The following is a 12,130-nucleotide window of genomic DNA, read 5'->3' on the forward strand; positions in this document are numbered from 1 at the left end:
AGCTGTTCATGTATGGATGAGCAGACAGTGAGGAAACTGTCAGAATGGCTGGGCCCAGAGGGTGATGATCAGCAGCACAAAGTCTAGTTGAAAGCCAGTAATTATCAGAGTACCCCAGGGGCCAGTACTGGATCCAGTCTTGTTTAACATCCTCATTAATATTATTATTATATAATTATATATTATGTAATATGTATTATATTATACTATATTATATTACTGATTCTGTATGATGGGGCAGAGCACACCTTCAGCCAGTTTTCAGATGACACCAAAGTGGTATAAGTGGTTGACAGGGCAGAGGGCTGTGCTGCCACTCTGCCAAGAGGCAGAAGAAATGGGCTGACAGGGGCCTCATGAAGTTCAACAAGGGTAAGTGCAAAGCCCTGCATGTGGGCAGAAACAACCCCAGGCACCATTACATGACACCACCCAGCTGGAAAGAAGCTTAACAAGAAACAACCTAGTGGAGTTGAACGTTAGCCAAGCCCTGGTACCCTAGGCTGCACTAGGAGGAGTGTTGCCAGCAGGTCAAGGGATATGATCCTTCCCCTCTACCCAGCTCTGGTGAGGCCACACCTGCTGTACTGAGTCCAGTTCTGAGCTTCCCGGTACAAGAGAGACACGGACATATTGATTTCAGAAAAAATCCAGGATCATTCTAGGGAAAGTAAGACATGCACATAAGTGTCTTCTGAAATCCAAAAGTGGTTCATTAATTTTAAGACACACAGTGGACTTAAGAATGGTTTTGCAGAATTGTAATGAATATAGTTATGAAAAGAAAAAAGAACAAAAGAAAGAGGGAAAAAAAAAGGCTGCAACACAGTGTGGCACCTAACAGTTCAGTTAGGGTGGGTCTAACCACCAGACAAACATATATTACACAATTCAGTGCTGAGGAAAGACATTTGAGCTAGCCAGAACAGTGTAAGAAGAATGCAGCACTCTGCCCTCGTGAAAGTTGTGACTGGTACAACCATTCAGGTACCACCCTAAAAGGTAGAAATTCAGAAAAAAAGGAACAGTGCCATGAAGACAGCTCTCTCCCTGCCATGGAGCTCTAAGGGAAGTTCAGTTATGCACATTGCTCTTGGTCCACTTAGACTGGCATAATAACTGCAGTTGGGATCTGAGTATGTATGTGCTTACACGCAGCCTGATACTCCCAGAAGAGCACACACCATTTCTCTTTGACTGAATTTTCAGTTGTCTCTCTCTGGCTGAAGAGGAATCACAAAGCATATCTGAAGGATTTTCTGGAAGCTAGCTTGATCAAGGGTGTTGTCTTCCACGGATAGTAAGATGGAAGGAATGAGGGGTGGAGGGTATGAAGCAATGGCTTCGCTGTTCTCTAAGTCCTCACCCGGAATCTTGCTATCAAAAGCTTTTTCTTACACATTGCAGAGATAGTAGTCAACACTGACACATATTTGAAATACCACATAACTACTTACATCTATTTTGTATTTTTACTATCGCAAAAAATATTACAGAGCATTTGATTTCTCAAAATTAATATCTGAATAGCAATTAATCACAAACTATTAGGCAAAAATCACACATGAATTATAAAAGGATATATGACTACACAGTAGATGTTCTAAACATGTTGAAAGAGCATAAATAGCCTATTACATATGATCACAGTAAAAGTGTTCATATAGTTGCAATCATCTATGGACGTAAGCAAATCACCTGAGTTTAACCACACTTTGTTCATCCATTACTACAATCACCTGAGATCATTTATGGGCAATAACCAATAAGAGTTGTGAAAACTGTGCAGTTTCAAGCTACGCACAGCAACTAACCATGCACTCAAAATCTATTCCTTTGATTAGCTTTTACATAATGCGCATTTAAATTATTAAGGACTGTTTGACATAAAACCTAACATACCAACTTCCAGTATTTTTAAAATGCTATAGTGTACAGGACAGCAAGATAAAAATTATAAAAACAATTACATGTTAATGAAGCAGTCTGAAGTTGAAAACAGAAACACGTAGAAATATTTGTATGCTTTCCTACATGTTTAAATAATGACAAATAAAATATTAAGGTACTGACCTGCTCAGGCTCCACATGACAAAACATGGAAATCTTTTCCTTCACCGCCATTTCTATAGGTTTTGCACTTCTGCAGACTATCTGTCATGACAGAAGGAAAAATTTCAAGTATTTACTAGGCAAACCAATAGAAGAGCCTCAATACTTCATAGAAAAATTCGTCTCCTTTGGAAGCAGAGCACAAACAAATGTGCCTTTTATACTCTTTCCCCTCTTTTAGAGTTCCACAATATATCATAGCTCACAAATAATCTACTAGCAAGGCAGAAGTAATCCAGTCACCTACCCATAGTGACGAATTTTTATTTATCTTTCATTGACACTCTGCAATACTGCTTTGTCATGTTCTCCTTTCTTGCAGCTACTACTGTAATAGTCTGTCTAAAGTCTAGCAGCTCTGTAAGGATGAATAATATGATGAATCAAAAGGAATACTGTAATCTTATCAGTAAGATCAGATTTAAATTTAGAGCATTAATACTTAGCTTACATGCATATTTCTAGTATTTCAGTAGTTTAGCATCTTCTTGTAATTTTTAATTTGGACATCATGACAAAAAGAACGAGGACAAAGATGAGAAAACTATTTCAAAATTGTCTGGGGTTTTTTACTGCTGCAATTATTCTGCTAGTATTTTGCTGATACATTCAAAACTCAGTAATTTTAGGAAATATTGATCATTTTTAAACAATGAAGAAAATTACTGTATGTTTGGTGTTTGTTGAAAGAGGTCTTGGTTTTGCATCATGTAACTCCAGGCACCTAGCTCAAAATGCAGAACTGGTCTATCAATGTGTCTGTTGATTACTTTGTCTACTACCTTAAGTTATTTTGAAACCTCAAAGTGTAACAGAAAGTAGGATGATCCTGTTACAAGATTAATTCATTATTTTCCCCATCTTTCTAGCAAATGCATCTACTTAATGCATTAAGCCCCTTTGTTCAGAAACTTGTAGCTGACCTTTGATCACCTTGCTAATGCAGTTTAACTACACTGATATTGATGAAGTCTAATTAACTTCCCTTACTTAGTGCACGTTCAAGTAAAAAAAGCACCAGGAAACAATCTGCACATTCTATTCAAGTAAGCACAACTCATACTTAAAAATTCGGTACAGTTTGAAGGTGAAGGTATAATTCATAAACCTTGATAGTAAGAGCACATGACTAAATTAATTTTGAAAACTATAATCCATTTTGCTGAGGCAAATTTAAAGTTAATGCAGACAGAGAAATCAAAAACATCAGAATCAGCATGAAAATAAAGAAACTACAATAATAACAGTGGCAGAGATGCATCTCAAAGAAACATAACACACAGAAGATGAGAACAATTCAATTGAACAGGGCAGCACTGACAAGCATATACTCAAGTTTTCTGCTGTAGCAGAGTACATGATACCTGCAGCTGTAGCGTGTTCGTTAGGCACTTTGGACACCCCATAGAGAACACAAAGGCTCTTGCACACACAGCTGAGACCATCCCAGCGTGCCACCTCAAGAAGCCTGGGAGCAGGCAGGGAGGCAGCAGGCATTCAGAACAGGACAAGCCAAGTTCAGATCAGGCAGCCTGGCAGCATAGCTCATGGAGGAAGCCCTCCTGACTGCTGCAGGAGGAGCTTCCCCGTGCGCTGTCTCAGCCTTGGGCCTCTGCCCAAGAGAGTTACCATTTAAACATTGTCTTGAAGCAGCACCCAAGGAACTTTATAAGGGCGCCAGGAGGCTACACTCTGACTGTAATCTCTTGCTGCTTTAGCAGTCAATAGCAGCAGTCACAAAAAATAAAAAAAAAAGATACTGTGCTTCTGGCAGTGCCAGAACTGCCCCAGGCAAGAACTCAAGATGTGAGAAAGTGACTACATTTGTCTCTTTTCTTTTTATTACACATATTCACTTAAAAGGCTTTTTAAAAATTTTTATTTTCTGGGTGGGTAGGGGGAGGGAGAAGTCAGGCACTGGCAATTATCATAACGGCCTTCAAAAATGACATGCAACTTTCCCTATGCAATTAGCACCTCAAGAGGGATCTTGAAGTTTAGGCTCTGAAGCTTCAAATACTGCATTGCATTAATAAAAGTCCTTCCCTCCACAAGACAATTACAATCACCAAGTCACAACAACTGGAAGTTAAACACATCCGTCGTATATCCTGTTTATAAATCCATTGGTTTTGTAGTTATAAAAACACTCATTCATACGTGTAAAATGCAAGAGCTCAAAAAAATCAGAGAGAAGTACAACACAGAATTTAATTGTGTGACTATATTTTTAAGAATCATTTTTCCTTTTTGAGGACATACACATTGCTTCTTCTTAATCACGCATAAAAAGAAATTTGTGAGAATGTTAGGAGCCAGAAACATTGTAGTTCTTCCCACAAAGCAAACTGAGATTTCAGATTATTTTTAGCAGTGAAGAATTATTTTTGCAAAAAGATGTCTTTAAAAGAACATAGCTACAGTCCCAAGATATTGCAAGGAGTTAGTTCAATTAAGTTAACTTTGAGTCAACTTGAGTAATTTGATTTCCTGTGGCTTTAGTGAAGCAATACAGCACATATTTTGCACTTCTTGTTTCTCCTCAGAGACTAAGGCTTATTCTTTGAACACAGGTTATGCAAGGACATTTTTACATGAACCATCAATAAAAAAAAAAAATCTGTATTTACTGACTCACCAAATCTGGAGACAAGCCTAGACCCCTCAGTGCTCGAACACTGTTCTGTGTTGGTTTTGTCTTCTGTTCACCAGTGGCATTAGGCTGGAAAGGCACATTTTGAAAGCCTGAATAAGCAACCAACCTCTACTAAGAAAACAGTTACAGATTAAAAGAGAAAATTCATTGCAAGTAATATTTTCAGGACGTAAACATATCCAAACAGAGCCACAATATGCCAGAAACATATAAGTAATTAACAGTGGTGACACTTCTAACAAATACTCTGAAGACCCTAATTCAGGTCAGGTTTATTTTGTCTTTTTTTCTTTCAGAGAAAAGTTTCAATATAATTGACTCGGGTAGAAGAATAATAATGTTCCAAAAATTGGATTTTGCTAATAAATGGAGAGTGTCGAACACAGCACAAAACCTCCAGTGACTGTCTTTGAAAATATTCATATGTAGCAAATAATTCTGTTTTCAAATACACAGAATTAATCCTACCAACTGCTGATCAATCCATAGCTGTAGCTAATAATAAGAACCTTGTTATCTGTACAAGTGAAATCACATCATCATTACCAACCTTTGCTTACAAAAATCTCCTCTATGAATACTTACATCTCGTGAAGTAAAATTTAGAGTTCAAATGAAAAAGTACTTTTAGCCCTGTACAAAGAGTTGTAGTGGTCTTGACTTGACTCCAGCATAAAAGGGTTAATGGGACAAATAAACAAATACAAAGCCCAATACAGAGTGAAATTTATTTTATTAATTCTCATAACTTACCTGTGGTACTAGGCTAACATGGATGTTACAGAAGTTTTCTCTTTTTGCTTTGAACTGAAACTGTCTAAATGCTTCAACAAATGGCATTCCTTCAATATCTCCAATGGTTCCACCCAGCTGAAAAGTAAAGCTTAGATATGTCAGCGGTAGAAAGAAAAAACAAAAGAAAAAAAAGTCTCTCATATACTTCAACATGTTTTCTGAAATTTTTGTCTTAAAAAATCCTGACAATTGAAATTTGCAGGCACACTCTGAAAAGAACCCTCATCTACTCTGCGCATTTTGTTTCTTGTGGAAAACATTAAACAACTTTCCAGTTTTGTTATAATCATTTTACATCAAATACATAAGCTTCCATGGGAAGATGTTCGGTGCTACTGAATAATACATGCTTTCACACTGCCATCAAAGGGGTGAACCACTAATCAACAGTTAAGCTCATGTGAAGGTTTTTGTGCAGAAGACCTTTATTTTCCTGTCAGATTAAGAAGCAGTTGTGATCAACAAGATACAGACATTTCCCACCATCACCATGGCTTTCCAACATCAATAAATGTTTCTTACCAAATATTTATTACCAAACCAAAATGCAAGACTAAGTCCATGCTAAAACTTATTTATAAAGACAGAAATTAGATGTCTTTCAAGGACAGATAGAGCTACAGTAGACTAAGCGCTGAATAACGCAGTTTAACACAAAAGTCTGACAAAACAGTTGTGTTTCAGAATGATCTTTCTGTGCCACCAAGTGGCTTTTGACAGAATTGCACATTTGTGTTCATCCAGTATCAGAAAAACTTGTGATAATTACATTTGTACATGATACACATGTTCAGTCTAACTCCTTCAGGATTTTGCCATGGAAAAATTATTCTTAAAGTACTGACAAAAAATACTTTTATCAGGTTGGAGGTACAAGTGTATAACAAGAAAAGAAAATAAACCCCTTATCTGGAGAAAACAGAAAATTAAGACTGAAGTTAAAGCGTTGATAAGACCATCACTCATTTCTGTTCTTGTGCAACTTCTGTATTTACCTTTTTCATATTTGTTTTAAATTAAATGTTTGACTCTCACTGTGCACATCATAAAAAAGATCTATAGTTATACTGGTGAGTATATTTGAATCAAGACAGATTCTTCTACCTAAGAAATACTGAGCAATTCTGCTGCCCAGGTCATAAAGTTTATTGCACTATTGATTATGGTGGTCACTTCTGGTATTAAATGTCTGACATATTCTTCTGTCAAATTCTCAAGTATAATCTTTTCTGGTATTGTCTGCTGTAGTAGTAATACAAGCAATTAGTGTCTTTCCTCCTCTCAATGCCCTACTATGGGTGGGGGAAATTTGTTGTTTCCATTGTGCAGAACATCAGCAGGTTAAGTGATTAAAAAGGTTGCTGCCAAAGGTCTTAAAGATAACACCAGAAAGTGGAAAACCAACTCACATATTATTTAAATCTATGCCTTTAAACATGACCACAAGTAACAAGATGGACATTTGAATTCTTATGGAAAGCTAGAATGTTACTCCTATTGACCACAGGAGATTTCAAGTAATACACAAGTTTTCTCAATACTGTGAGCAGTATAAAGCTTCAGTCAAATGCCTGGATCTTGGAATAGGCAGTTCACATTACAGTACCTGTCTGCTTTAATTCCATAAGTTAATGAACTCTTAAGCAGCTCAGTTTCAGCAGTATTCTAAAATGGATTTAGTCAAATGGAAGTTGTAGGGATAAGACCACACCTATCACTTTCAGAACAAACCAAAGAATATAAAATGTGTCTTTACATTGCTGCTCTACATAAAACTTCATTCTGACCTTTTCAGCATATGGAGCAAAGAGAAAGCAAGCTAGTATTTTATGTTCACTGCAGATATATAACCTAAAAAGTTCCATACTTGCCTCAATTACACAAATTTGTGGCTCCTGTCTGTCATCATCCACCGGAACTTTTGCCTGATTCATTACCCATTCCTGAACTGCATCAGTGATGTGTGGAACAACTACAAGACAAAATCAAAGAAGGTAAGCCTAGCTTACTGTAGGTTACTTTAATTTTTGCATGCAAAGGGGGAAAAATGAACAGCAAGTCAAGAGGAAACTGCTAGGTCCTTTCTCTGTTCCTCCTTTCCTTGACCCCAGAACCCAAATGTTACAGGAATACGCCCATTTCTCTTGGAAGGGAGAAAGTAACGTGGTGCAGCAAGGAGCAGCCTGTTCTAGCTGATCACTTCTTTTGTGAAGACTGAATGGACTAGTATCCAACAAAATTAAAAATATTACCTTGAACAGTTTTCCCCAGGTAATCACCATGTCTTTCTTTATTAATGACATGCTGATATATCTTTCCAGTGGTGATATTGTTATCTTTATAGAGATTGATGTCCAAAAATCTCTCATAATTTCCCAAATCCAAGTCAACTTCTCCACCATCATTCAATACAAAAACCTCACCTGAAAAAAGAAAGTGAAAACATACAGAAAAACAATAAAAAAATCAGAAATTATTAAACACCCAGCAGGAATACCATGAATGTCTTAAAACAGAAGAATTTTTCTTTTAAATGACAGAACAACACATCAATAAAGCACATACTGCAACCCAATCTATATTGCCATTCTGTGTGACTTAATATCCAAGTCATTAGTTTTACATCCAATGTCTGTCCCTCAGACACGTACAGTTTTGCAAATAAATAAAAATTGTATTGCCAAAATATTTAAGTGACTTATAAATATTTAACCAGCATTTCAACAGCACTACAATCCATCATCAGAAAGAAACAATCTCCAAGAATCATAAATCAGCAACAAAATATCAATTTACTTGTAGGAGACAAAACCTGTGTTTTTATAAGCAAGAATTATATACATTCAAAGTGTTTCACCATAAATTCTTGGTTTTTGGATCTATTCTAGTGATTAATGCATGGATCAGGAGTAAAGTTATGATGAATATGTTTCTTCAAACATGATCGCTGTTTCTTATTCAGTTGCTCCATCCTGTGTATTTGGTTCACTGTGTCCACAGCGAGAGTTATTTCTGACACTGAAAAAACTAAAGTATCTTTAAGGTTCAGACTTTCCTTAGGCCTCTAAAGAGTCTCTAAATTCTGAATCTAGTCAAATTCTGAAGGAACTAAAGGTGCTAGATCTTGAGGTAAGGCTGGAAAGATCTTCAGAAAAACTGTAAAATATTTTGCCCAATGAAGCAATGGCCAAGGAAGTTACAGGACTAATGCACACCCCCCCCCCCCCCAAAAAAAAACCCCAACTAACCAACCACCCATCCAAAATAAACCAAAACAACAACAAAACCCCTCAGTTCCCATGAAGGTATAATGTGGACTACAGAAATATATATTCCACCAAGGTACAACACTAAACTTCAATGAACAGCCTAACAAATCATCCCAATGCATACAACAGAGTGGAAGATTTATGCCTGATTCTATGAGGCACTTAGTATCTCCTCCATATTAAGTCATAATTTCAGCCAACAAATGATTTGAGCCAACAGATGTAGAGCGGAACCAACATTTCTCTTATGCAGGTCTTGGAAGAATAAAAAAAACACATTGTTAAAAAAAAACTCTTTAAATAACTGGAAATCACTAAATTGAAATTCTTTGACTCAATCATATTTCTGTCAAAATGTTAACAGAAGAGGATCCCCATTCTGGTGTGTGTGAATTTCCATGTACTACCCAGCAAGCCAGTTTTTCTTCATGAGCAGTAAGAAACTCTTAAGTGAAGAAAGGAATTATATTCCATAGTGTCCCCTCTCCTCTGTACCTGATCCAAGGAAGGAATACATACATCCTCACAATCTCAAGTCATCGCAGGAGTTTTAACACCTGCTCAACTGCCTAAGTAACACCAGATGTGCTCCTGAAAGTGCAGAACTACTGCATTAGTTAAATTTTGCTTTTTGAGAGAAGTCTGACAAGCTGTGCTTTTCCTCCACTTAAAAAGCAAAGTGGTCTTTTTTCATTTCAGGAGATATACACATTTATCTTCAGTTTTAAAAATTTTGGTCTGGACTAAAAAGTAAGCAAATAAAGTTCAAAAAATAACAATAATTAGAAATGTCTATTGGCTGAAGGTACTTCGAAAACCATTGCTTTTAATAAATGTACAAGTAAAAAGCCACACAGCCGAAGGAACATTCAACATTTTAAATGCATGTCAGACTGTCTTGTAGCTCATCAGCAACACAGTCAATACAACCAAGGTAGCTTAAACAGCTAACCAACCAAACTAAGCATCTACTTGAAAATTCTATCATTACCTGGCTCTCTAAGCTTCACTGATGTTTTTGACTAGATCCTCTCTGACTAAAATGAGAACTTAGGCTAATTCTTATGAAGGTACTTACGCTAGAAGGCACTGACATCCAGAGAACATCATTCACAACTAACTGTTGAGGACTTAAGTTTCAAATAAGTTTTATATCACTATTTAAATTTTTTTTAATCAAGTTGAGCTGAACATAGCATTAACTGAACAAGGCTTTCAGCTAGGATTTTCCCATTAAGGTAGTATTTTATAGAAAGGAAGCATCTGCTCATAACAGTACCTTCAACAAACAGGCTTCTGTCTCTTTACTTAGAGCAGACAATGAGCTTCAGAACATATAGTAAGCAATAAACTTGCAAAACAATTCTAAAATGACTAATAAGTACCATACTACTGGCTTTTAAAAAACAAAACCAAAACACATTACTGTGAATACATATATTCATGCAAAAGGGAGCAGCACCAGTCTTCATACCATGTTCGTATGGCGAAAAGGTTCCAGCATCTATGTTTATGTAAGGATCAATTTTGATTGCAGTGACACGTAGACCACATGATTTCAGAATGGTGCCAATGCTGCTTGCAATGATCCCTTTGCCAATGCCTGAGATGACACCACCAGTCACCAGGATGTACTTCATCGGAAAATCAGCACACACACACAAAGATCTTGACCTGGAAACCTAAAACAAAGATGTACCTATGATGAATGCAATTTCATGCCAGGGAAGAACACAGACTCAGTCTACAAAGAATCAAAGTTGAAATGACCTATGACCATTTTGGAATCTGGGAGCAGGATTCATCTCTCCCAGCCTATACACCAATACATAAGCTAAGCATCTATGCTGTCCCAAAACAGGTTCTTTCACCCAGTGCACAAGAGGCTGATCCACATGCAGAGTCGCTGTATTTTATTTATTTCCAGTTCTGTGCAGAAAGGGGTGCTGAGTGGCAAATCCTCAAAGCCAACAGGACCATTACCAATTCACAATTTATACTTTTTAGCAAACGAAACCACTAATGTTCATTGTCTACAAGTTACATTTCTCTACCCATCTGAAACAGGATGATGTGTGTATCTCTTCCACAATTGAATTCATATTCCATTCAGGCAGCTGTGGAGGCTAATCACTGGAACAATTTTTGAGCAATGACAGCATGGCTCACCAAAGAGCAAAAACTCTAGGGTCAGGAAAATCTTTCCTTACTTAAGGACCCAGTTCATCCAAAACAGCACAAAACCGCATAGGACCTAATGGCACTCAGTATAAATCAAAGCAGTACAGTTCTTCATCAGATGGTAGTAAGAAGCAGTCAGTGAATAAACATTGTATTTCTTCCTTTTACTATACTGAAATAGCATAAATAAGGCCTGGATCTTCAGGAGACTGAGTTCAAGAATGTATCAATGTTTGTTTTCAATCCTCTTTCATTTATGGTAATGGGAATAAATAAAGTACTATTTGCTTTTCAATATGGACAAAAGGAAGACCCCAACCATTAAAAGTATTTAACTCAGGAGAAAAGGATGATCAGGAATTAATTTTCTCTTGCCATTTAATTTTAATTTGTAATTTTTCTAATAGCACAGATTTTACGATTTGGAGCCTACTACTTCTTTCACACTATTCCTTCACAACTCAGCTAATGCCCTTGTCACATTTCATGAACATCTAAGCCATTTTCAAAGCTCTTTTCAGGAAGAGGGGGGATAGTTTTAATAACAAGTATAAATCTTGACTACGTGCCAATTCAGAACTCTAAAACCTTGCTTACAGGAACCAAAATTAAAAGCTCGCTGTGATTCTAGGAAAAAAATCCGCGATTTCCCAGCAGCCTCAGGAAACGCGATGTTTACTCGCAAGAGAAACAGAGAACTACGCGTGGTTTCGGAAGTCACTTGTAAAAGGAGTGGGAAGTGGGGGAGGGCGAGCGGAAAGCGTACACAGTAAGAGATCATTTCGCCGGGAACTGGCACATGAGTTACTCCGTCCAGCCTTATCCCCGGGAGCCGCCGCCTCCAGCCGGGATTTGCGGGCGCTGCATCCCGGAGGAGCCGCCCCGCGCTGAGCGCTCGGGGCTCCGCGGCCGAGCGGGGAGAAGCCTCCGACTTACGTGGGTGCCACAGGCGGGTGCTCCGACCGGGGCCCGCAGCGAACCGCCGGGGGAGGCGGTGGCGCCCCGCGGGAGCCGCCGGTGAAGCGCCTCCGAGCGCCGCCGGGGCGGGACGGGCAGCGCCCAGCGCTCGGCGCCGCGGGGCTCCCGCGGGGCTCCCCGCGCGACAGCCGCGACACGC

General features: G+C 38.1%; 1 protein-coding gene across 2 annotated transcripts in view; it reads right to left on the bottom strand.

The window, feature by feature from the left end:
- The window catches only part of CTPS2 (CTP synthase 2), a 63,835-nt gene extending 51,722 nt beyond the window's left edge, over positions 1-12,113 (bottom strand). Inside the window, exons 1-7 of one of the 2 annotated variants that reach the window (XM_064646683.1) lie at positions 11,950-12,113; positions 10,307-10,514; positions 7,816-7,986; positions 7,435-7,535; positions 5,522-5,638; positions 4,751-4,834; positions 2,074-2,154 (exon numbers count right to left, since the gene is read on the bottom strand). In XM_064646683.1, coding sequence (XP_064502753.1) covers positions 2,074-2,154; positions 4,751-4,834; positions 5,522-5,638; positions 7,435-7,535; positions 7,816-7,986; positions 10,307-10,472 — 720 coding nt within the window. In that variant the 5' untranslated portion in view covers positions 10,473-10,514; positions 11,950-12,113. Of the gene's footprint in view, positions 1-2,073; positions 2,155-4,750; positions 4,835-5,521; positions 5,639-7,434; positions 7,536-7,815; positions 7,987-10,306; positions 10,532-11,949 lie in introns of both variants that reach the window. The other variant, XM_064646684.1, reaches the window with a different exon arrangement.
- Positions 12,114-12,130: the final 17 nt, after the last annotated feature.

The sequence above is a fragment of the Pseudopipra pipra genome, chromosome 2, assembly GCF_036250125.1.
Source record: "Pseudopipra pipra isolate bDixPip1 chromosome 2, bDixPip1.hap1, whole genome shotgun sequence".
Lineage (NCBI taxonomy): Eukaryota > Metazoa > Chordata > Aves > Passeriformes > Pipridae > Pseudopipra > Pseudopipra pipra.